This window comes from Apteryx rowi, unplaced genomic scaffold (genome assembly GCF_003343035.1).
Source record: "Apteryx rowi isolate R43461 unplaced genomic scaffold, aptRow1 scaffold_181, whole genome shotgun sequence".
NCBI lineage: Eukaryota > Metazoa > Chordata > Aves > Apterygiformes > Apterygidae > Apteryx > Apteryx rowi.
Window position 1 is genome coordinate 88,420 of NW_020448097.1, and position 26,764 is coordinate 115,183.

Sequence of the window (26,764 nt, forward strand, 5' to 3'; positions counted from 1 at the left end):
CCACCCCGCGGCCTCTGTCAGCGCCGCCACCGCCGCCCTACAGCTCCCGGCATGCCCCGCTAGCGCGCTGCGGGCATCCCGACGGGAACGGCGTGCCCTGTCTGCGGCTGCGCCAGAGGCGGGAGCGCGCGCTGCATGCCGGGAGCCATAGTCTTCCGAGGGGCGCGGCCCGCCGGCCTCGGTCGCCGTGCTTGGCCTGAGGGGGGCGCCACTGCCGTGCGAGGGGCCGCCTCCCGGTGCGCCGGAAGGTCTCTCCGTCCCAGAAGGCTCTGCGGCAAGGCCGGAAGCGACGCACCTCGCTGGGCGCATGCGCACCGATCTCCAGAGCCAGCTCGGGCAGGCAGGCAGGCAGGCAGGTAGGGAGGGAGCGAGCGAGCGAGCGAGCGGCCGGCGCTCGCGCGCCTTGGGCCTGAGAGGAGACAGCGCGAGGCCGCGCCGGGCCGCGCCGCCGGCAGGAGGTACGAGGGGAAGGGCTGCCCTCCGCTGCGCCGGGGCGGGAGGGACGGCCCCGGGCTCGGGCGGGTAACGGATAGCGGCAGCCGGGCGGCGAGCGGGGCCCGGCCGGGCGCGCGGAGGAAGGATGGGGCCCGCTTGGGCGGGGGCGGGGCCGGCCGCGGCGGGGGCTCCCGGCGCGCGCCTGCAACAGGCGGCGGTGGGAGCGGCGGGAAGGGGCTGCCCCGCGCCCGCCCGCCCCCGGCCGCTCGTCGGGTAGGCCCCGGGCGGGCCGCGACCGGCGGGGGGCTGTTCCTGCCCCGGAAGCTGTGGCGGGGCTTGTGGGGCTGCGGACTTGCCCCGGCGGCGCGCGGAGCGGCGCGGGAGCCTTGCTCCGCGGCTTTCGAGATACTCCAGAGGGGTGTGGAAAGTCACGCAGCTCCGTGCAGTGCGGATGGGCTTCCCCAGTCTTGATAAATAATGCAAGGGCTATGAAGTTTTTCTTTTGCGGGCCAGGGGTCGCAAGGAGAGGCAGTGTGGAGGGAAGAAAGGAAACTTTCCACTTGTCCATTTTATTTTCCCTAGTGATCTCAATCGGTTTAATAAGAGCTATTGCTTCTTGCAAACGTAATCTCACATCTTAAATTATAAATAAATAAAGATCTATTACAATATTATTTTTCTTTATCTATCTGGTGAAAGTTTTGGGCTTTATCTATAAACGTGATGACTGATTCCCATTGCCATGTCTCTGGAGATCTTATAACCAGCAGAAATCCAACCCATTCATAATATTTCAAATTTGTATTCCTCATGCGAGAATACAGGCATTGTTGATTTTAAACTTTGCCTCTTGAGGGCGTTTAATGAAAGCTGAAACTCCAAAGCTGAAAAACTATGTCATGAACTGTGAAAATATTGGGCTGCTCTTTCTACTGAATTCCCAAATGATGCTGACTGATTGTGTTTCATAGTCTCATTACCCTTTTTTATTCAAACTACTGTTTCTCTGAAATTTTTTGTTCCCTGGCATGTCTTCTGCTCTGCTTAACGTCAATGAAAGACTTATGAAATCTATATATGTGTATGGGCTATCTAGAGGTGGGATTGCAACTTCATCCCTAGAAGCTAGCTATTTTAAAGCTATTTTGTATATGCCTGAACATTATGGTGAGGAATAGTTTGAATCAAACTAATCTTAGGTGTATCTGTACATATGTTTATTATGGATTTATTATGTTGCCCTCCCTGCTACATTACCACATGCATTGTCATATGAACTAGTGAGTTCAAAGCAAGTTTGTATCTATCTGAACTGCAGTTGTGACTGTTAATTGCACTTTAGATATACCCATAGGCACTGGGAAAATGAAGAGTAGCTTGAGGCATGAGATGACATGTAAGGTAGAGGTCCTTCTCAAAATGACATCCCGTCTCATAATTTTTCAAACAGATGCAGTGATGCTTCACTTCAAGAGAACATAGTGGTTATTGGGGCTTGGGGAGTATGATTTTCTTTTTTCCTCTTTGAGGCTTTTGTATTATTAAGCAGCGACTTTATTACATCCTGTCTCCAATTCCAACACTGTACAAGGATGTTTCCTTTTTGCCATCAGTGTACCACCCATCAGCTTTTTCTGATGTTACACTCTGTGTGGATGTATTCAGACCTGATTTGCTTATGTGGTCCCATATATTTAGTTCAGTGCTAGTTACTGAAGAAGTCCCAGTTCATTCTGGTTTGAAAGGTGGAAGAAGGCAATGGTCCATTTCAGCAGCACTGCCCAAAGACACTGTTAAAACAAAAAATACCACAGATTTCTGATATTGTAGCAGTTCATGAAAGGTTCTTTATCGAAACTTTTAAGCATAAATGTGTATTTAACCAGATTGTTTAATAGTTGCATTACAACTTCAGTGTTTCAGTGCAGTGCTTTTTTTTTTTTTTTCCCCTCCTTCCTTCTTGTTGAATCAGCCTAAGTGAACAGAATTGTGTGTTTTATTTTAGACTGACCTATATCTGGCAGACTTTTCTGTTTTGATATCTTTTGCTTTGTTTGTCTCTTTCTTCATGAGACTGTAATTTTTCTGTAGTATTTTACAAGTCTTGGAGGGGCAAAGGGGAGCTTAATACACTTTCCTCTTTGTTCTTAAGGATATGAATCTCTAAAGGCAACATTGCTGGGTTGGAAAATACAACTTTGTGGCAAGGTATGTGAGGTTAATGGAGCCAAAATGTGCCCTCCAGAAAAATGAAGATAGAGTCTATGTGAAAAAGCATAAAATATAGGAGTTAAAATAAAAAATAGGTGATGTGAACTAGGGGGAGGAGTTCTAACTCAGGTTAGAAACATGAGGAAATAAGAGTGGCAGCAAACAGATAGATTTAAGGGTTTTGTTTAAATACTTCAGAAAGTAAAAGAGAGTAGGGGTGTTGGGAGTCTAATAGGCTATGAGCAAGTGAAGATAACAGTTAAGAAAAATAAAAGACATTAAAGGAATTACTCAACTGATGGAATGTTGTGAGAGGTTGAAATGTCTGAACAGGAGGTTTTGGAATGAGGTAATAAGCTACAAATTAGAAGGACCAGACCACTTTTGTTTTCAGAGAGCAAGTTTGGAAGCTGAACTGATAATGAAAGCATCTAGCCTCATACTAGGGGATTAAAGAATAACAGAAGTCCTTGTGTAACAACAACAACAGCAAATAAATAAATAAATAAATAATCCTGATGTAAATTTCAGAGATAAGTGGCAGTGATATCATGGCAAGTCTTCAGTTTTTTCTACTCTGAAGAAAAAATTAAACTCTCAGTCTATTACAGCTTTTTAAGTCTGTCAAGAAAGTATTGTATTTGCAAGAATGAATGTGGAGTTTTCAGGATACAAAATGCTAGCAGTAGGATCCTAGGCCTATAGAAACATCAGTGTTTTAACTTGTCTTCAAGAGGGTGGAGAAACTCTGGAAAAACAGCAAAGGTAAGTTTAAACAGAACATGGAGTGAAAACCTCTGCTAAATAAACAGCTGCAATCAAAATCTTCAGAACAGGAGGACTGGAAATCATACTGTATATTATGCTACCTCATTTATGTCCTGAACTGTATTAAACGTTGTGTAGGTGTAATAATTCATTGTGAGAAAAATGCAACAGAAGTGGAGGTAGTCTAAGGCAGGTGATGAACACTAAGTTTCCTTTTACCAACCTTGATTAAAAAAGCATGCTAGTAGTAGGAAGGTTTATGAAAAAGTGACAGGAAGTAATAGTGGATTGGACATAACATGTTCACTTCTGTTTGTTCATTCTTGTAATACAGGAATAAATGAAATTTATTGTGAATTTAAAGTGAATGCTTTTTAAAAACATAATCAATGCTCAGTGTCATGAAGTGGCAAAAGCTAAAAGCATTAGAAATGAAAGAAATAGGATTGCATTTTTGGGTGTATATATAGAGAAATATACACTGAGTTTTAAGAGTATGCTCTAAGAGTTAAGATTTAGCTAGTCACTAACTGCTGAAAGTTTCCTTATGATCATGTCATTCTGCAGTAATTATTTTCTCTTTTCCTATTTTTGTTTGGTAGTTCAGACTGCTTGTCAGGTTCAGCAGGCATATTCATATGTTGTCTGAGAATCTAACCAGAGTTTGACACACACAAAATTATCTTTTTTTCTTTTTTTTTCTTTTTACAGCATGGGCATAAAGTTGAGATTATAAATGAGTGATTTGCTGATTTTAGAATTAAACATCCTGTAATTAAACATCCCAATCTCCAAACAAGGCATTGTAAGCCTAGAAAATCCAGTGCTAAGGTTACCCTTGAAAGGAAATGTGCCTGTTGATATACAAAGGAGTCATTTTGGCAGACAAACCACCTAAGCTATCTGATGATAACTCTGTGATGATGATTAAATTGTTGTAATTTCTGTTGGTCTGAGACAGGATGAAACTGCCTCTTAAAAGATGCAAGAATCCTTTTGTAACTTCCACATGATCACCTGTTTAGCTGCCTGACTATGCTTGGTTTACCTTTCCTCTCTATTGTGAAAACAGCGCAAGGGCAAAGGAGTGCCTTTGTGAATGTGCTGTTTGTTGGATTTGAGGGCTATTGGAATAGGAGTGATGCTAGGTTTAAATGGGACAAGGAAAGTAAAGTGAGCGTCATGGAGCTTTAAAACTCTTCTTACAGTTTTGGTTTGATGCTTGGTGCAGCTGATACATCAATACTAGGCAACTCTCAGTTGTTGATGTCCAAATGTAGTATGCATTCAGTAGAATTTTGACTTACTGTTGTTTTATACTTTTATTATTGTTCCTCAATTACCTGGAAGAGTTTTTGGCACATTCTGTATCTTTCTTAATGCTCAGTTGCTGCAACCAGTAAGTTGGTTGAGTGCAAATTTGTCATCAAGGAAGGTGAGAGATGCATTTGGTTTCAGTATTCACTGGCATTTACAATCCAGAATAAAAGTTGCTTGAAACTACAAAATTACCGAACTTAATAAGTTAGTTTATTTTTAAACCTAATTTGTGTTAAAAAGTGCAGGGTTTCTTATTTTCATTATATGAAATGCCTGAAGATTCTCTGTTACTCTCTTGCAAAGAATGTTTTAGGTCATGTTAGGATATTAGAAATGTTAGAATGACTCTTTTGTGACAGGGGATGACTATCCAGTGATGCAGATGACCATTTTTCAAATGGCCCACTTCTTAAATAAGACCTTACAGAAAATATATTGTGGGTCAACTAGTTCTGTAAGTCCGCGGAGGATGTGCTGCAATTTTAACCAAAATCAAAATAAATCTCTGTTTTAAAATAAAAATAAATTACATTTTAGTTTGGCACACAGGAATAATCACTTCTGTTATTTCATGCAAATGAGTGTGCTAATACGAAGGTTAATTTTTTTGTGTGTGTTAGTATAATAGTATGTGGTTGAAAAATTTAATTGCCCATCACTAGCTGTTTTGTTTTATGACTTGTGAGATCTTTTTGCTTTCATGGTGATTATGGAGCATGGGGTTATAGAAATCATTTTTTTTCTGCATTTGAACAGACTGCTATGACTGTGAACATGGTAAAGGAATTTTGTGTTTGTGACTCAAATCAGACAGGCTCAGTTAACAAGTTGTCTTTGAGACTTGGTGTTTTTTTGCCCTCTTGCTCAATTTAAAAAACTTTCTGGAGCTTTGAAAGCTGTATCTGCTGCCTTGTTAAGTGAAAAAGGACCATTAAAAAAATGGAACTCAAAACATCTCAGAGATAACTTGGTGATGATAAATATATAGTGAGATACTAGATATACTGTGCTTAATCTTTTATTGATTCCTTTTTCTTTTATAGAACTGTTTTCCAATAAACCCTTGTAAATTCATTACTACTTAATTGCCTAAGCAGTGTGGGGGGGAGTTTCCTCAAAAAAAGTGTAATCCTTAAACTTTTATAGATTGACTTAGGTGACGGGTTATTTGGCTGTTAGGGCACTTAAATAGTAGTACAGACGGGCATGCTAAATCAATTTTGAGGCAATACCAGATGTCAAGTAACTCCATTTCTGTTATTTGTTTTTTGCTGCATGCATGAATATGCTTCCTTGATTTTTTTTGTTTGTTTGTTTTTGTATATTTCTTAGTGTCTTAAAGGCAGTTCAGGGATCTGGCCTGACTTTAGGCATGTCTCATAAGAAACTATTCTTTGTGAGCAGAGAAAACCATTCTGAATATTACCTGGGAGTGTACTGAATGATTCCTCAGGATTAGTCAAATAACAGTTTTGTGAAAATACTTTTTTAATACCAAGTTTTCTGCAATGTAATACTCTTCTCCCCCCTCTTTCTGTGGAAGAAGAGGAGATCACATTGTTGAAAGGAGACATCCCTACAGAGCTGAATTGGCTAGAACTGACGGCAGGTTTCCTTAGCTTTGTTCAGATAATGCACTTGGTTTTCATTTCTCCTTTTTTTTTGTTTGTGTCTGAGCATGTCTGTTATATTAGAAAAACAGTTAACACTGAGCTTTCTAATTCATCTGTATTTTCATGTCCTGTATTGTGCAAAAATTGCATGTCTTTTCAGGCCTTGTATTAGTTATCTCCAGTTTTAAATTGTCCTCAGTTTGGGAAAGCTGCAGTCCAACTTGCCAAATGCCCAAAGAGGTAGAGCACTCTGAATTTGTAAGATTAACTTGCCTTGCTATTTCAAAGGTTCATAAATCTGCCAGAACAGAAACAATTGTGAATTAATACATACTACTGGGCATGGAAAAAAAAAAAAAGGTGCTTCTAGAGAAAAGTAGACTTGAAAGATAGGCAGATGAGCAGCAATTCCATGAAGAAATCTCCTTGCTACTTCCATTTTATGAAGAAAGATTGCTAAGAGGCTCAACTTCATTTCAAGGTTATATATTCTATCCATGTTTAGCTAATAAGGTTATGTTAAATTTGAAGTTCCTTTAATCTTCTGGCTTCTTGGATAACAGAAGGTGCTTCTGTTTCTTCTCCATCATTCTGCTGTGACATTATATTTGCCATAAGGAGAGTGTTATTATTATTGTTGTTATTCTACATAAACTGAAGTCTGTCATTCCTTCTAGTGAATAGCACTGGTGTCTGCCCCTGCAGCTTCCCAAAGCCACAGAAAATGAAATTCACATCATTATTCTTTTTCCTTTTTAGTGCTAGGTTTTGGAATAACATCAGGAAAACTTACTTTTGCAGGTATTTATGAATACTGCTATTGTTAGAATTTTACAGCGCCTGTGAGACATGTTTCCCAATTTCATTTTACAGGTAGAGAAGGTTAAGCTGAAGTGATAGAAATTGGCCGTATGCTGCTTGAGCAGTAGCTTTTGCTAACTTAGACGGGTAAGCATCCTTTCCTCTAGACATCGCAAACTGTGCAGTAGTCTGAAGACTTCGGAAAATAGCAAATAATACCCCTGTCCCTCAAGTGATATGGGTGTTTCTACTGATGAGCACTCCCGCTGAATTCCTGTTGAACTCCCATTGACCTCAGGGATCCATTATGCTTTGTCAAATACTTTTGCAAAAGAAGCAGATTCAGTGTCACCAAAATGTTTATCTTGTTGAGTCAGTTTTTCAATCAACAGGAGGTGACAATGAAGAGATTCATCAGTCTGCTGATTTTATGCATTTTCTTTTTTACTCAGGTTATATTATAAAAAGTGTAGAGACTTGGTGGATGTTTTTTGGTCTCTCTGGGATGATAGCAATTACCTTTGGAGATTTTCCAGGGAAACAGCATTAATCCCTAGATGATATTTTTGTCAGTGTACAACATATATTCTTCCTGGTATTACTATCAGGACCCTTAGTCGTCTGTCACTTCCAAGAAAGCTGAGAGTCTATTGCCACAAGGTCTAAATTCTTCTGTTAGCATCCTGAACCCATTGCCTTTGATGAGAGTAATGAATGACCCAGTGCTGCTTTCAGAGTACAGTTGTTTAAATTGGGATAGGTTTTTCAGTTTCTCACTAAGAGCATCAGAAGATGACACATCCTGTTTCCAGAGGCCAGTGAATTGGTAGAACATCTGTCTGGGCTGTGCTGTAGGTGTTTGACATGATGTTAAGAACTATGATCATAAGGAAACTTTAATTCTCCAAAGGGTCTAAAGGCCTAAGGCAGAGCCAAGCTATAAATAAAGATCTTTGGAGGTAAAGGTTTTGTAGCAGTTACACAGTTTTGTAGCATGGTTGAAGCATTTCTTACCTTGAATAATTCGAGCTTCTTTTCACACTTTTTGGAGTTCAGTTCTGATAGGGTCATTTCCAATACTGATTGTTCTTTCAGGATTGACAGTGCCTGTTCTGGCTCTTCACTGTCTCTTTGGAGGCAGTCTGAAGGAGAGAGAGAGAGCAGTTTGACAGTAAAATAGAGCTCACAGCTGGGCCTCCAGTGAATTCTTTCCTTCTAACAACTGTTATTTAGGAAACGTAGACTGTAGAAACGTAGATCTTGGAATATCAATCTTCAAGATAACTTCTTTTGTTAATCAGCTTATAATGTTTCTCTTCAACATTCTTGTCCGCCTTCCTTTTCAAGTCTTCCTCTTCCAGTTTATTTGAATTAGAAGGTAGAATTCCTTGTACAGCTTTACAGTTCTGAAATATATTTTTTCTCTTATTTCCACTCTTAATTCCAAAGAAGAAAATTTGGTCTCTAACCATCTTTGATATCAGCAATATGTTTGGTAATCTTATCTTCAGTCATCTTTTTGGGTTGTATATGCTATTTTATAAATCTTGATTTGTGAGGCCTGTATTTTTACATCTGGATACCTCTGATGTGTAGAATGAGCAAGAGTATTAGTCACATGCCATTTCTTCCAGCAAAGTCCTTAAGCTTAGTGATAGTGATATCTGATTTAAGAAGGCAAAGAGTTCATTTTTATCCTGATCTAGATGATTGCTTGGACAATGTAGGTGATCACAGTAAGTGATTCTGCATTTCACACTGTTTCTGAAATTCTTTGAGTTGGTCAGCAAGAAGAAATGCACACTGACCACTTCAGATGTGCAGTACTTTTCCCTTTTTCCTAGAAATCTGAGTTTAAATCGTCTACACTTTTGGATAGGGGAACTGTCTTGATCAGCTGAAAATTTGAGGGTCATCATTTCTTTAGTGAATGTAGACAGTCAAGAATGGATGCTGTTTTTCTGTTGGATAAAGATAATTTTTTTTCAGGACTGCCAGATTGAGGGGGAGAGAGTGTCATAAGAGGTTTGAGTGGTGCTGCATAAAAATCCCAAGAATACACCATGTAAACTGCTCATTAGGTCACCAGAGATTTTTAACTATAGAAGGGAATATCCAAAAATATGGAAAATACTATGCTATCTTTAGGAAAGAAAAGATTGGTAGAACATTTCCATGACAACCACCACAGATTTTTGCCATAAGTAGCATTAATTTTGATAGTGCAAAAAAGATCTAGGGCTTGGTATTTGCTCTGAAAAAATTATTCTGGGTGAATTCAAAGTGACTGTTACCAGTTAAGCCACAATAAAGCTGCTTAAGACAAGTGGAAGGGCCAGTTTGAAGTTGTTATGCCCCTTTGATTTTGTCTTAGGGGAAAGACTACATCCTGAAAAGTGGAAAGGAAGATTTATAGAAAGCAATTATGGATGACCGAATCAACTAACTTAGGACTATTTCATTCCCAGTGATAAAGAAATAATTTGTGTCATCACACTGAATAGCTGTAGTGGTGCTATCAGTAGATGTGGGCTAGATAAAATCCTGGGTGTGGTCATAGAATTTCTTACTAGTAGTCAGAGAAAAAGTAAAAGAACGGTGCTATTTTAGATTTGATTTTAGCAGGTACTGAGGATATTATAAAAGCTGCTTTTATAAAAATAACTTTGGATTGCACAGTTTAGATAGGAATATATATAAAATGGATATGTGTTAGGATTTTGTTTATTTACTTCTAGTGAGAGACTATTATGAAATAAATTCTTGAAGTCATTACTAGTGGAATTCGTTAATTTCTTGAATAAGGAAGGAAGCTTAATTTTTCCACCTTTAATAGAAGAAACTTCATCTCTCCAGGCATTTGGTGGTAGGAGTTTGTAGGAAGGCTTTACTCCCAGGTAAAACACATTACACTATCTCAAGAGGTTTTTATGTGTGCAGACTGCTCAGAAAATAGAAGAGAGGGTTAGTCAGCAGAGTGAGCTGTCTTGAAAGTCAGAAATAAGCATGCCAAAAGTTGCAGCTAAAGCTTGTAAAGGGTCTGACACCAAATAAAGATAATTAAGTTATAAAAATAAAGAGAATGAGAAAGTGTGGAGCAAATATGGAGAGGGTTTAAGGTAAAGTTACAGAATCCAAATAAGAAATTAATAAATACTGTGCTTATATTTTCAATAGAGGTGGTGATATGAAACACAGCAGGAGGGGGCTAATAGAGCTAGAAGATGAAAATGAAAATTATTACTTTAAAGACAGAAGCAAAACTGAAAGAAATTAATACACTTAAGTTGTGAGATGAGGGAAACTGGATAAATGAGTACAATAAGGAAGAATATGCTAGGGAAACTTGCTGCTGATGAAGTTGCATGGTGTCACTGACAATTAGGAACATTGGAACACCATACTGGAAGGGTCACAGAATAGAAATGATGTGAAAATAATAAAAAATGTAGATGTTCACTGTCAAAAATTTCTTTAAGCTGAAAAATTTCAGGGATTGAAAGTACAGATTTAAAATGACCAGATTTTAAAATGAGCTATCAAAGTTCTGAAATTCTAAACAAAGACAAATGTTATCCTGCGAGTTTGAGAAAAGATGTTTCAGGTAAAAATGAAGAATTTTTAATAATGTCACCTGAGACCTTGCGATCTTATCTGAAGTATTATGTATGTCTGTGGTTATTCATGTTCAAGGGTAGATTGAGCAGATGCAAAGAAGAGCTGCTAGTGTGATCAAAAGCATGGAAAGCATATTTAACTAGAAAAGACTAGAAAAGCTTGACTTTTTCTAGGCCAAATTAAAGGTGAGAGAAGGAAAAAACTTTTGTTGAGGAGCTTGGAGGGAAGTAACAGAGGAGTGGGGGAGGAGAGCTGTTTCAAAGACTTTTCTGGCAAAAGAACAAATAGATAAATCTTGCTACCAAATAAATTTAGGGAAGAAGATTTAAGTTCCTCAGTGAACGTCATATCACTTGTTAGTGTGGTCATGTGAGTTCACTGCGGAGGTGGACATGACTGAGAAGAGCAGGAGTGTGAGCTGGAAAATACATGTTTGCTTGAGGTGCACGAAGATAGATGATGGGAGATATCAAGAATCCCTTAAAAATATTAAGCTAATACCTTCTATTTGCACAGTTGACAAAATGACTACCATTTAATAGCAGTTGTATACAACTGCTGAGCGACCTGATATACTTCATTTGCCTGATTTAAAGAAAGTTTATGAAAAAAACTATTTTCTTTTTAGACATACCCTTTTAGCTCATGGTTATCCATCTGGTGTTTGAGTTCATTTTCTTAACTCTAAAATATATTTAGTATTTATTTCAGAACATTTTAGAAAAAGAAGAAATTCCATAAGCAGTCTGAGTATTTGTTAGGCTCAGCTTCTTTTTATGGATAAAATCCAGGGCTTCTCCAAATATTTCTTCCTTTTAATATACAGGTAATAGTCATTTATAAACTAAAATGGGGGGAGAATGTTATTTCCAAGCATATTGCAAGAAATATGAAAATTTAAAGCTCAGACTCCTAAATACATGAAGAACATAATTTTTAGGTTGTTAAGAATTATGTAGGAAACTTCTGGAGTTTCCAGAGGATCTTTTTGTAGAACCTTTATTAAAAAAAACCTTTAAAAAGGCTCTTTAGGAAGAGCCTTTAGAGCATGATTAGGCTGCTAAATTACTTATCTGTATGTTCACGTTTTTGTGCTGCATTCAGTGCAATGTGTGACTGATTGACCTTGAATACAGTAGTTTTGTGACCCTTAACAGTTTTAAACCATGTTCTGGTGGCCAAGTTTTAACTTGAAGTGAAGCCTGAAATATGACTTCTGCGAAAGTGTAGTCTGATCGTCAGAATTTCTATATGTGGATGTCAGGTATCAGCAACTTAAAAAGAGGTTCTAATGAGAAGCACATTTCCGTATCCTCTTTTTTTAATCTCTTAAAACTCTTTGTGCTAATTCAAAGAAGAGGTCAGAGTAGACTTGATTACATTTGGTGTGCTTTGAGATGAAAATCCTAGCTGTTTAGAGTCTGTATACATTTGTGTTGCTCCATTTTAAAGTAAAAAGTGCACAGGGGTCATTTGTCACCTGGTGATTCTGTGCTTATAGAATTTGATGTAGGTAGCATATTTAATACAAGAAGTTAGGATGTTTGCAAGAAGCTTTTAAAAGCCCTGTGGAGTAGTTTTATATATAGCGTAGTCTGCTAAATTTTGTATTATAGAGCTGCAGATATTGGTAATATATTAAAAATTCTGCATCTGTATGAAGATGCATGGTAATAGTGAGTCATTTTAGAATTCTGTTCCCAACCTTTTTTGCAAATTAAAGGGAGATGTAGGGATAGAAGCGGTGCAGGGCGGAGCACTGAAGGTAGAGACCTGATCTGCAGTCCATCACGGGGAGTAAGCTAAAATGAACTAAAGACTAAGAATGAACTAAAATGAACTAAGACCAGTTCACTTCTGAGTGAAGACAGGAGAGTTTAGTTAGTTTGTTTAACTTCCCACATGGAAAAGTATTAAGATTTATTAGTGTAGCTTTCTTCTTAGCCCAGACTGTGTCCTCTACCGTGTACATCTCAGTTCTTTCTTAAAAAATTTATCATTTATTCATGCCTTGCGGCCTCGAAGAATAAAATATACGTTTGCTGTTCTGACATAAAAAGCTGGCTCTCTGAAGTGGCAGTTCAACTCTGTGAAGTTTTACTTTATACCTTCTAAGTTGCTAGAAGTTAGGTGATAGGATATAGAGAGGCAGTGACCGGAGGTGCACGTCTACCAGGGATTAAGAGATACAGACAGAACAAAACGATATGTTGCTGCGTAATTGTATTTTGACGTGTTCCCTTTTTAATTGCATTGTAAAGGAATCATGACAACCTCAGGAAAAGAGAACTTCCGCCTGAAGAGCTACAAGAACAAATCTCTAAACCCTGACGAAATGCGTCGCAGGCGGGAGGAAGAGGGTCTTCAGCTGCGGAAGCAAAAGAGAGAGGAGCAGGTACTGTACTACAGCTGTGATAACTGTAACTAGTCCTGAAATGAGTTTCATCTTGCAAAAATATGTCCCTAGCTCTTTTTTGTCTCTCCGAAGCCACTTCTTTCTTGTTCCTACCCTGCCAGATTCATGCACAGTCAGAAATAGAAGTCACTTGCAGTCTTTACTACCTAATCTGCGGGTAGTACAAAACTTAGTGAGCTCATTCTCAAGTGTAAGATCAGCTGGAGCAGCTCAGCAATGAAGGTAATTTGAACTAAATTGGCTAACCTTACACTGAAGGTGATTGAGGAATTTCTGTTCCATTTTGCTAGCTGAGTTGTGGTGGCTCTAATCTCTTTTTAGAGAGTAGTAAGCTAAGGTGAAATGGCAGGAAACATTGCAGCTAGAATAGGAGAAGGAGAAGGTCTGACCATGTCCTTATAGATTGTAGGAAAGATTTCCTTGAGGGAAGAAATAGATCATTGATCTGATTATTCTCAGTTTTCTTTCTCAGAGTTCCAGTTCATTTATGAATTTATGGAAGTTCATGCTCTGTCCATACCCATAAGGCAATACCTTGAGTAGTGGATTTAGTATATGTTGTACAGCATGATGATTGAGAAAAACTCTTGGAAACAAAGCTTCCCTTACTGTTCGTGTCTTGTTAGTAGTTAATACTTCAAATTCCAAAATGGCAGGTGCCAGAGTTAAATGGAGAAATAGCAGCAGTGACAAGAGGTGATGAAAACCATCTTTCAATTAAAAAGAGGTAGCTCTGAGAAGTTGTTCCATTTGTTCTTAGTTGTGTTCATTGGAAACCTTAAGAGGTTGGTTCAGATCCAAGTAAAGTTATAATGAGGCCTTTTTCACTCATATTCTGGTTTCTGGATTTTGAACAAAGATAGTAGGGTTTGGGGTTTAGAATGGTAGGTTAAGTCTTCAGTATATTTTAATATCCTTTTTACAGTGTCAATACCAGATGCTTTCAAGGAAAGTCTGTAGTCCGTGGAGAGTTCTGAGAATGGATTACAGTATTTCTTGCTGATTTTGATCAGGAACAGCAGGCAGCATTTTCAGGTCACTGATACCACAGAACAACATCACTGATGTTATCTGTAAAGCTGCTATTAAATTAGAAAAATGATAGGTCATTTTAGAAATCCGTCTTATCTTTGCATCTGACCTCCTCAGGACCAGATTACTGCAAGTTGACTAAATAAAGTAGGTAATACTACTTCCTTTTCTTAAGGAAAACTGTTAATCCTATCTGGACTAACAATGGAACAGAAGCTGCAAGCAAAGTATTTCCTTTTGCTCTTTTACCACTGCAGCCATTTCAGACTGAACATGCCTGCAGGTACTTCTCTTTTATGTATTTGGCACATAGGTCGTGGGGGTGGTCACTGGTTGACTCAATGGTTGACTCTGGTTGACTGCCATCAAGAATGCCAGGTTTGCCATTACAGCTGCTAGTTAGAACCTTGTTTTAGATAATCATGTGAAGAAATTTTACTCTTTGACTTGTTTTCATTTGCATTTGCAGTTTCGTGTTCTGATTCTTTTATTTTCATATATACTTCATTTTGTTGTCTTATTGTTTTTGCCTTTTCAGCCTCTGCAGGGGAAGACTTTCAACCTTTTATGGAAGTGTGCTTAAACTACCCCATTAAAAAGGAAGAGAACAAAAGCACACACACAAAATCAGAAAGTGACCCCAAGCCTCCATATTTTCACATAATCTGAAAACCTATAAATTTTGGCTTAAGATTGTGCCCAAGTACAATGTTTATGAAGTTTGGGTTGGCACATCACACAATGGCCTCCTAGTAACAGGTCTCTGTCTTGTCTGTCCACTGTAGTGGTGCAAATCCGACATGTCTCAATGCTGGAGCTTTGTTTTCTGAACTCATCAGGGAACAGTTTGAGCAGCACCCCCAAACCCACCTTGTCATTGCTAATGTTTCTTCCAGTGAGAGAGCTGGGTTAAAGGGGGAAGAGTAGCAGCTGTGGCGTCTCTAGCTCTCCCCATGATATCTCAAACTGACCATCTCCTTTGCTTGATTAGCAACCAAATTCTCCTCATCCCAATATCATTTCCGCAGTCCAGTCCCAAGTGATCATCCTCTAAAGCCCTCTCTTCCCCACAGTAGCTCAGTTACCCAAGTCGCAGCAACTGTTCCACAGAAATCTGTTATACATAGCAATTTTTCAGGTTTTTGAATCCCAGCATCCTCTCCCAGTCTTTGGTAAGAGGACAAGAAAGCAATCATCTAGAAGCTGGAAGTAGCAGGTAGATGGAGGAGGACAGTGAAGAAGAAAAGGGAATATCAGTGAGGATTTTTCAGAAATTTTGGGAACCAGTATTCTATTCTGTTGTGTCCATTGACTTATGAGTCCAACAGAGACCCGGTGCCAGCATACTTGCCTCCTTTAGATGATACTATATGTCATTTTTATTGCAGCCTAATATGACATGTTGTGTACATATTGACTGTCAGTTTGGTACTGCTTTTATTAAATATTTTTTCCTCTCTCTAGTTGTTTAAACGCCGAAATGTTGCAACAGCTGAGGAAGAAGCAGAGGAGGAAGTAATGTCAGATGGTGGCTTCCATGAGGCTCAGATGAACAATATGGAGATGACTTCTGTAAGTGTTGAGAAAGGAATATGGGATTTGTTGAAACGGAGCACACAGTTTATGCAGTGGCTTAAGAGGAACGGCATTCCAGAAGAATGTGGAAAAAGACATTCAAAGAGCTTATGGACAGCTCTTAAATACCTGTATCAGCAATAGTGACCTGGAACAGATTACATGAGAGAGAAATGTTAGGAACAGAGTGAGTGGTTGCTCAGTGTGTATACTTTCAAGAAAATTAAGTTAAAATATCATTGTTACAATCACCCTGATTACTACTTGTTCTTGATGTTGACTGTCCTAGGTAATTTTATCAACTGTTGCCCAGAGCTGGTTGCTTGGTTTTTGTTTTTTTTTTTAATCTGAAATTCATAGCACTTGAAACATGAAAATGCAGAGCGTGCAATGTGTTTTTGCAATTTACAAAGTAAAAAGGGGCTGGATGGAAATCTGTGTTAGGAAACCTTCAAATGGCACAATTTTAAAGTAGGGTTTTGAAAACATAGCTAGATCTGCTTAGCTATCTGCATGTGTCCTTGAACTCTGTTCCAACCTGGAACTTTACCCTACAGAAAAGCCTTATCTTAGTAGAAATTAGGCTTTTCTGCTTTTTCCCATTTCTTTACCGCAGTCTTCTCCCTGGAAAGAAAAATGGTAGGGGTTTCAAGCTGTAAGAGAGGATGAAGAAAAATGCAGTCCTCACTGAGTCCTAAAGACTGTCTGTTAATCTTCACTCTTGCATCTATATTCAGAATATCCAAATTATGTTTTAATAGAAATGAGGCTGGTTTTAGTTTTGTCTGTTGTTAGACCAGCCTTGAAAATTACTGAGAGACAGAAATGCCTATAAACAATGTGGTAGATCCCTGATGGAACATACTGTTTTACTCTTCAAACTTGTCTTTAAATATCAGACAAGTCATAAATACCAGCTTGTGTGAAAGAGTTGGTGGTAAAAAAGTAAGGAAGGGAGCCTATGTAATTGGGATAGGTACTACCATTACACACACTACTATTTTAAATGCTATTAATTTCAGGGTCTTAACAGTTGGAACTGAAAGATTTAAGAAGTATTGCATTTTTTGGTTCCCTTATAGCTGCAAACTGCCTCCTGTGACAAAATCTAGACTCTTTGTGTTCTGTCACTGGGATCACAAATACAGACTAAGATTAAGTATTTTCACCGCTGTCATCTAACTCTCTCTTGGATTTGGATCAGAAAATCATGTAATGAAAGAAAAATATCCAGCTAACCCTGTGTTTCTCTTTCCACGGATTTACATGTGATGAACAAAGTGTCATGTTTTACCTGGCATAAGAAAGGCCACTGATTTAGCTTAACTGTATTGGTGGAAATACCATCAGTATTGTGGAAAGCTTAATACTCTGATATGTTTGATTGTGAAGTCTGTCATGAGGTTTATCAGACCTTCTAAAAATGAGAGTTCCTGTACATTTTGGTGTAAGAGAATAACTCAAAATGTACATATTGCAAAAATCTAAACAATAGCATAATCAGAAATGTTCTTGCATAACAGCAATTGCTATTTCAATTTAACCTTTTGTTAAAACTGACATTTATATAGTTGTTTTGGGGGAGGGGGAAGGAAAAAAGGGGAGAGAATACCTGTGAGATTCTGAAGAGCAATTGTTAATTTTTGTGGAATAGCTTAAGTAAAATTTGAATTTTGGCTTCCAGAGAAGAAAGACTCCATGTAACAATGCATTCTGCTTATATGTGTTCCCTTATATGATGATTATTTTATGGCGATCATTATTGTCCAGACTGGTTCTTATTTAGGTTTTTACTCAATAAGAGGTAAACCTTATATCATAATTTAGCAAATATTGTAACCTTTTCCCATTAATCCAAGATTTTCTTGTCCTTCTCCCCCTCTCTCTGTTTCTCTCTCTTGCCTACACAAATCCTAGAGTGCTGTCATCACCTCTGATATGATTGAGATGATTTTCTCCAATAGCCCAGAACAGCAGCTTTCAGCCACCCAGAAATTTCGAAAGCTTCTCTCCAAAGGTAAGTGCTGAAACTACTTGGAGAAAAATGTAGAAGGGCCCCTGGCTTATGCTTTGACTTTAACAGGAATAAAGATCGTGGTTCATACAGAAATTGCTGGATGAAGTTCTGCTTCTCGGTTCTGTAAAATGTCAGCTAGGTGTACGTTAATAGTCCCTTCTGGTCTGGAAAACTATAAAATTAAGTGATGTGGATGTTATCTCTGCTCTGTAATGCAAGTTTGAGTGTTGTAGTCAACATTTCTAGGGCTCAAATGTACTGCTTTCAGCTCTGCACTTGTGTGCCAGAGTGACTCTGCAGAAGCACTGCTTCGAAATTGGTCTGCTTGATTAATGAGTGTGTTAGTGTTTTGAATCATGTCATCTCGTTAACCTGAAACTCAAGCTGGAGTATTCTTTTGATGATGGATACGAATCCATTGCCTTTTAGTATAGGTAAAGCAGTATTTCAGTAAAAGAACACACTCTCAGAAAGGAGAAGTCAGCATATTCTTGGATATTATTGTGGTGCAGTAATTTGGAAATTCCCTACGAAGAATTTAATGTATCTAACTTTGTGTTTTATTTTAAATAGAACCAAATCCCCCAATAGATGAAGTCATAAGCACACCAGGGGTTGTGGCCAGGTTTGTGGAGTTCCTCAAACGAAAAGAAAACTGTACATTACAGGTATACAAATGTAAATCTATTTATCTTTCTATATTATGAAGAAATTTGGTGATGCAAATTAGGTAGAAAATATCAGTTTCATCAGATTAGATGTACTCTCTGTTTTTCGTATTGAGGATAACAAAGCTATTTTATTTTCAGGCTTTCTAGCAATTCCATTTCTAGGCCTCTGATGGGAACAGGAGAGAGAATGCTGAGTTTTATTGAGTGATATTGTGTGATGTGATAAAGATGGAGTCTTTAAACTGAATTTCTCATGTGACAAAAACAGAGTTTGAAGTGTGGGCCTCAAAAGATGAAAGGTGTTAAACTAAACTGTACTGTTTGTCTTTTTTAAACTAATGGAAGACAGTTTTAAGTCTTTAGAATTATGACAAATTAAAAATTTAAAGTCTAAAAAGTTTAGAATTGCAACTTAGATAACATCGATAATGATAAAGGTGGAAACCATGAAGCTTTTTTGCTTTCTTTTGAAAAGCTTCATTGCATTTGCTACAACGGTGGTTAATTTGTTTTATTTTTGACTTACTTCTTGGGACTTCGTCTGATTTCTAGCTACTGTTTTTTCTGGTCAGTATTTTTTTTTTCTGGGCTAGTAGAAAATGCTGAATTGGAAGGAAATTAATCTTGTAATAAAAGAAAAAATGTCAACAGCTGACAACTATTTTAGTACAATATATTATGTTAGAATCGATGCTCTGTCAAAATGCATAAGGCAAAGAATTTGTTAGTGCCTTGTGAAGTCCAAATTTTGGTGGGTGGAGGTATGCAATTTTTTTTTTCTTGTATAGTAGAGAAAATGTATCATTTATAGGAATTAGTTTTCAACTTGAGACCAGCAGAGTTCCAAAGGTCTGTAAGCCGCTATTGAGGAACTTATGGAGTGTAACTAAGAAGAGGAGCACGTATCAGATTTAAGCCTGCTTTTTTGTTTGCAACTCCAATGGAAAGTTAAGCTATCTGTTTATCAGAAAAGTTGAATTCCTTTTTTATTCACTGGACCTCTAGTATGGAAGCCCTAAGACAGAAAGATAGAGGGCAACAATGAAGCTGGTAATGTTTGAAGGATATATTTGAATAATATATTTGAATAGGAAGGAAAAAGAAGAATGGCATCTACATCAAATGTAGATACATTTGCAGTTAAAAAAAAAAAAGTTTAAATGCAATCATAGGTTGAATCGAATTCTCATGGCTTTACTGGTATGTGCTATGTTAATTTTTACATGAAAAGAAGAAATAGTCTAAGTTGAAATTTATAAGCTTGTCCTAAATAGTTTGTAAGGAAGCAGTGAAAATATAAACCAGGGTACATTGTTCTTGATAGTCCATTCCAACTTGTTAATTTTCTTTACTAGGGTATCTTGCCCTTGATAGTCCATTCTAACTAGTTAACTTTCATCTTGCCAAATATGTGTCCCTGCTCGGCAGTTCAGGGTCTGCAGGTAGGTTTAGGTTTTTGCTGTGATCAGAGTTAGGAAGCTTCTCTTAGCCTCACCTTAACTTTTTTTTTTTTTGGGGGGKGGGGGGGGGGTTGGTCCTTGTTTCCAAGAGTGTTTTTACCACAAGCACACAGACTTTGGGCTATCCATTCTGGGTATTCCTGACTCTACTCTGGTTGCAGAAGGAAGGGATTTTCAACTCATTTTGGAGACACCACAGATTTTTCTCTCTCCATACTGCAACTACTTGTATGATGAATTGAATGTGGAAACTCTTCTGTGTTAGTGACAATGAAACTTAATATGACTTTATGCTCCAGATTTCTTCTGTATTGTTGATGGAATACCTAGTAAAAACTGGACTTTTAGCTAACGAACTGTTCTGTAACTTTTTCATCTGAAATGTTAAATGGTGCTCACACAAGGGCATCATCTTATTTCCTGTAAGTCTAGTTAGACATTGGGAAGAGCTCAGTTTAACGGAACTTCTTCAGCAAAAAGGTAGAGAGGTCTCATGATTAGCTCGTATCAGAACTGATTTCATAAAAGGTTGAAATAAAGTGCGGATCTGAACAAGGGAAAGTACCCAGGCTATTTGATCTTAATTTTAATTAATCTATGTATATGTAGTGTTTTTTCTCCATTATGGGTATATGACTGGAGAGAGTGTGAGAGTCTCTGTGTTCTGAATAGTTCACTGTGCTGGCACCCATTGGGAAACTAAAGGGCAAGTTCTAAAATACAAGAAAGACACCTCTGTGATTGGAGGATGGCTAGTAAACCTGTTACGCTGTACCAGAAAACTAGGTACTAATATCAGAGAAAGTAAAATTACAGGGTGGTAAGTACATTTTGTGTTGGTCTTAACCCCTGCCTTTGAACTTTTTGCTTCTAGTTCATTAAAGATAAGTTTTGCAATTTGGCATTGTGTGTTTTTGCTTTATTGCAGCCCATACTTTGTCTTGTATTAAAACAATGCATTTTGGAATCCTTTATTCCAATCACGTCCTACTGCAAGATGATTTTTCTTTTAGTTCTGTCAGGAAGGCAGAATTAGTTGCATTTTTAAAATTGAAGTCTTAATCATTAATAGTACTTAAAAAATACATGACTTGCAAGCCTACACTTAATTGTTTAGTTTTTCTTTCAGGCCCATAGGATTCTGTGCATCTCCTTAATGGAAGTTGTTTTTATCATTAAATCCTAAATATAATCCCTTGCTGCTCCTCAGATTAGCAGCTAGTTTGGAAAGTATATCAGGTTTTCACTGGAATACTGCTGGATCAATATTAGTTTATTAAAAATCATTAGTAATGTCAAAAGTTAATGACATGCAGTTTTCCATTTTTACTGCTTGTTGGTTTTGCCTTTTCATTCACCTTTAACAGTCTTTTTTTGTTCTCTAGCTTCTGGATGTTTGCTTCTTATATTTGTTAGTGTAATGTAACAATTTTTGGACTCAGAAGCATGCAGAAATCTACCAAATTGGGGAGTTCTGTATCAGTTAGTGTTAAAATTTGTAGTTCAGCTTAAATTGTTAATGCTTAAGCAACTTGAGATAAAAAAAAAAAAATACAAAAACAGTTAAAAGATGAAAGTGTTAAGTCAGGATCTCAAGTTAGCTTAAACAGTCTTGAATAAAAACATGATGCATGAATAAATCTTGGCAGCAATTCTAATCACCAGAGTTAGAAAGGAATACTTTGCTGCAGTTGCAGAGTTCTATCAGATTGTGATCATAAAGTTTTGGGGGAAATCTTCATTCTCATTTTTTCAAATGGCATTTATGTATTTATTTTTTTATATCCATCAAGTTTTATCAAACAACCTTGAAAGTCTCCTTTGGTTCTCAGTCCATCTTCAGGAATATCATTGCTGACTTAGTGAATGCAGGTATCAAAAGTCTTGTGAAAGGACTCCTTTTTTTGTGTGTGTGTGTGTGTGTAGCCAATGAGGAAAGGCAGTGGAATAGACTGGAAATAATAAAATTGCACAGCAAAAAAATAAGATTTGAAAAGCCATAGCAAATCTGATTTTGTTCGTGTAGGGTATTTATGCAGATTTTGATTTCATGTGATACTGATAATTCTAATTGTACATTTCTGACTCTTAGTTTGCAAATTTGTCTGAGATAATTAGGTATATCAAGCTTCCCCTCCACCAATTCTTTCTGATTTTAAAAGACATTTAGTTTTCCCTCAATTTTACTATAGCACAGAATATTTCCAATAAACTTTCTTCTGTATTTTCTTTTCCAGTTTGAAGCTGCTTGGGTGCTGACAAACATTGCCTCGGGAAATTCCCTTCAGACTCGAATAGTGATCCAAGCGGGAGCTGTCCCCATCTTCATAGAGCTGCTCAGTTCAGAGTTTGAAGATGTACAGGAACAGGTAAAGATTAAGAATAGTGTTGGTTTTGGTTCTTTACAGAAAGGAAGAAGACCTTTCTGTAAGAAAGTCCTGTGCCTTTAGAGGGAATATAGTGTTTGGCAGTTTTGCACAATTGTTTCCTACCTAATATATGTTAAGATGTCTGAGCAAGTATTGCAGTGTTAATTTTCTTTTTTCTGGAAATGATATATTTAACCACTGCCAATGGAGTAATGTATTTCAGCCTGTAAAGGGTTAAAATTGTTCTGCTTAATGAGGAATTCGAAAAGACTTGTTTAAAAAATGACTTTAGAAAATGAAAGTTCTTACGTGTTTCCCCTGAAGATAAAGTATGAGTGTGTTATACTTTGCTGTCTAAAATTGGAGGAAAGGAGGCAAAAGCATAATCAAGCTTTCTATATGTCTGCAGGATGTTGCAGAAAACATCTTGAAACGTCATGGCTAAAGTGAAAGAATAAAGGTCTGATCTTTGTCTGTAAATGCCACTTTGGTACCTTCCTTACTAATTAGATTAATTAAGGCACAAAGGGACCACAGTGCAAAGCAAAAAGCAAACATTTGACTTGGTAGTTTCTTCATGAGATACCTAAGTTGTGTTTGTGCTAGATAGAAAGGTATCTAATCTTGCTTTGAAGATTTCAGGTGATGAAATATTGATCATGTTGGCACACAGATTTTCAGTAATTCATAATCCTAACTTGAAAATAATGTACCTTCACTGTGCCAATGTGAGTAGTTTTAGGTTTCAGGCATGGCTTTTGTTTCATTAGCTACTCAGCAAGCTCTCTGTCTTTTCCTATGCTTACTTATAGTTCATGGTGTAAGTTTTTCCTGATCAAATGAAATTAAACTCTGAATTCTCATTGTAAAGGTATTTCTTGTCCTCTTTTTTTTGGTGACCCTTTTCTGAACGTTGCTCTGTTTTTAATATATTTTTGTGGCAATGAAGTCATAAGCACTGGATATTCCAGTAACATCTCTCAGACATGCTGTCTGCAGAGGTAATACCTCATTTTCATTTCTACTTGTTACCTCCCTACATAAATATCCAAGATGTGTATGAGGACTCTTTGCCACAGAAGCAATCTGTGAGCTCGAGTTAAGCTGATTATCCAATATGATCCATTGCACTTTTCAGAGTCACAGACTTCCAGGATTCAGTTCTCCATCCTGTAAGTGTGACCTCTATTCTCTTTTCCTAGATGTCTGACTTTGTGTTGGGCTGTATTGAGATGCATGATCGGAAGAGTCCAGCCCGTAAGCCGTTTGGATCGCTTTGTATAATTTGCCTTTCTCAATTTGCCTTTCTCTCTTATAGCTGGCTCAGAAAGTGCCACCTGTACTTAAGGTTGCCTAACATTTTCCACACGAAAGACACTGTTTTTTTCAGTTGCTCATAGCTTTCTAGTTCCTCAGTTCTCTGAATCTTTCCATTTTCAGTGGCCTGCCTTGGGCTGAATTATTTTGGAAAGGGCTTTCTAAGAGAAATTGAATTCAGGTGCTCCAGAAAATTGTGTTAAAGGAAATAAGTATTTTTGTCCGTACTTCAGAAAATGATATTAAAGGAAAACTATTTTTATCAATTTTTTTAGCTTTCTTTGAGGAAATTAGTCTCCTTTTGTTGTTGTAGAAACTAGAAATTCAGTATGGAGCTTGCCAAAATGGTAGACAGATGCCATCTTCTGCCTATGTGAAAATCCATCCAAACTTAGCTATATGATATAAAAAATGTTTTTTGGAGTTTATGCTTTTGGGGATTTGAAATTGGTGGCATTACTTTCCAAAATTCAATCATTGCTTGCCAAATGTTGTTCTGTAGAACGGCTGGGGCATTGAGTGTGGTAAGAGATACTCCATTCTTTGCTCTTAATGATCTTCCGTGCAAGGCCTAACTTGTTTTTCTCTTAGGCTGTTAATATTCCTGCTGATGTTCAGACAGCGTGTGGGAAGAGCCAGCCTGATTTAGAATGATTTGTGCAGCTTTAAGATGTGTGTGAATTAACAGAAGAGCTTAGGGGCCACAGTTAAGTAGTTTATCTCTGTCCCTCCTCCTCTGTCTCCTAATAAACTGCTGACATGTTAACATTTAGATTGTAGGCAGGCTGACTGGGTTGTAACCACCAGAAAATATTTTCCTATGCAGTTCAGGTGTTGAATCCATGATCTCTGTTATTAACAAGTCTCTAACTGACAGCAACAAATTGCTGAATAGTAAGTGGTGCTTAAGAAGGAAGATGTACTACTGCAAAGTGTTATACACACCTTTCCATCATAGGTTTCTGTGCTGCAGGTATACAGGTTGCAGCCCTGCTGACAGCTGACTTTGGGGTTGCTGCAGGTCACCTTGAAGGAAGTTCTGTGTGTTGTTTTGTTTTTTGTTTTTTTTCCTGACAGCTTTAAAAAAACCAAACCCTTCATCTTAATATCTACTAAAAGAAAATGAAAAATGCAAAAGAGCACAAAGGTTTTGGCTCTTGTGCTTCTGCACTACAAGGTAGAATTAAGTACACGATGATAAAATACTTTTTCCAGAAGAGCCTCGTCTCATTCAATACTTGTACAGATTGTTGCTGTAGTAACAAATCAGTGGGTAGTAAAGGAGGCTTTCATTTGTTGTGCTATGACCCTGTTTGTTAAAGTTGGAACACAGTATAGTGAGTGAAGAAGAAGAAGGAAGAGATTTTTACGATTAAGATAATTGCAGGTTTCCGAGATAAATATATCTACCACTTAGTGTCTGATGCTGAGCGTTTTGCTTATACCAGCTTTCAGTAAGTGCATACTAGTTCTGTGGGCTTTTTTGATTGCTCGATGTGAAATATTTGTGTTTCATTTTGTGGCTGTGGGCAACTCAGCATTTATGCAAGTGACTTCAGCAGTTAGATCTGTGTTTTGAGCAGATCAGGTTCTGGGCAACTCCAGCTGTATTTTCTAAATTGGATGATATTTGGCCATATTGGCCAAAATTTTCTCCCCTTTGTTTTCCAAATTCATAAGTGAGTTTTAATCTAATATATCACACTGTTTTTTCTGCGTATGCTAATTTGAATGTTGTGTGATACTAAGTCAGCTGTTTGATAGAAGTCTGCGTGATGGAATCTTTATAACTACGTTTATTAAACCACACATATGTTAATGAAATTATATCTTGTTTCTTTTTACAAGATCTGTTTTCCATTAAGCTATGCAAACTGACATCCAATTACCCTCCCATCCTTTAATTCTTCTATTTCATTCTTTGCATTGTGTATCACCCTTTCTGTGATATTCACTGTGACTGATGGTCAAACCAGTTGGCATCCATTTTTCCCGCCAAAGAAAATGAGTTATGACAGAAGCTACTGCTCCAGTATTTATGAAAAACTTCTGGGCTATGCTCCTCGCACGCGCTCTTTCTCTCTGTTTTTTGGTATACTTTATTTTTAGTCAGGTGCATAAGTCTGAACCTTCTTCCATTTGAGAAGAAAAGATTATATTTAGAGATTTAGAAACGCTAGACTGAAATGATTTCTTTTGAAGGACCCCGTCAAAGCCCTTTGAAAATGTTTGTGGTTGATGTAGCTTCAGCAGTGTCTTTGCTGCAGTTCTACCCTGAGTGCCCTTTAAAACCCGCATGTCAACTTGGGTTCCCTTAACAAACATGGTGTTTCCTTCAAAACCAGGCAAGGCCTTATTGCTGCCAGTCTAAGACTCCTGAGACACCTCTCCCAAGGACAGGCGTTTGTCATTGTGCTCTGCAGCTGAAGGATAGCTGGTGGCAGGAAGATCCCCAGCTGCCCTGTTCTCCTTTGGGAAGGTTTGCATTTCCAGCTAAAACTACCAATTTGTTTTTCTTCAGTATGTTTCCCCTTCATACTAGTTGTATTGCTGTGCCTTTTGGTAACTGTTGTTTGTTTGTCACAGAGGTGACGTGCGAGTCTGGTATCTGAGTTCTTTTTGCTGGTTTATACATCAGAAGTCCTACTGACTAGGCCTTAGTCATCAAAATCAGGAAAAAACAGTTGGGGCACAAGTATGAGCTACTTTATCTGAGTGAATGAGATGCAAGTAAAGAGGAAGTCCCATCACCCCAGCCACTGAAAGAAAGGTTATTTTCTGTTTTGGGGCATAGTTGAAATCATCTCCTAAGAATCTGGATGTCTAGTATCTTTCCCTGTGTCCACTAATCCAATTATATACGTATGCAAGCTAATTTTCACAGTCTTCATCCCAACATTAGATCCATTTCTCAGGTTAACAGCCAAAGGTGGAAAAAACATTGATTTGTATTTCATAATGTTTCTTCTCCACTGAGAGGCACAGACTCTGTGCTGTTGATGGTTGGTTTAGCACTTGGTTTAAATATCCCAAGACCTAACAAAATAGATATGGCTGAGAACCTTCAGAATCCTGGGGATAATGGAAGATTGTCAGAAAGCATATGGATTATGCATAGAAGGTACCATATGGCTCAACAGT

At 38.0% G+C, this 26,764-nt stretch overlaps 1 protein-coding gene across 8 annotated transcripts in view; it reads left to right on the plus strand.

Annotated features, from left to right (window-relative positions):
* Nucleotides 1–286: 286 nt before the first annotated feature.
* Nucleotides 287–26,764, plus strand: part of KPNA1 (karyopherin subunit alpha 1) — a 56,348-nt gene continuing 29,870 nt past the window's right edge. For 4 of the 8 annotated variants that reach the window (XR_003252790.1, XR_003252789.1, XM_026061466.1 and 1 more), the window contains exons 1-5: nt 13,028–13,161; nt 15,679–15,786; nt 17,707–17,806; nt 18,380–18,474; nt 22,175–22,306. Coding sequence is in view for 6 of the 8 variants with exons in the window: in XM_026061466.1 (XP_025917251.1) it covers nt 13,033–13,161; nt 15,679–15,786; nt 17,707–17,806; nt 18,380–18,474; nt 22,175–22,306 (564 nt within the window). In the remaining 2 variants the exon portion in view is untranslated. Of the gene's footprint in view, nt 459–2,622; nt 2,644–3,390; nt 3,412–7,220; nt 7,296–13,027; nt 13,162–15,678; nt 15,787–17,706; nt 17,807–18,379; nt 18,475–22,174; nt 22,307–26,764 lie in introns of those variants that run through there. The other 4 variants (XM_026061469.1, XM_026061472.1, XM_026061471.1 and 1 more) reach the window with 4 other exon arrangements.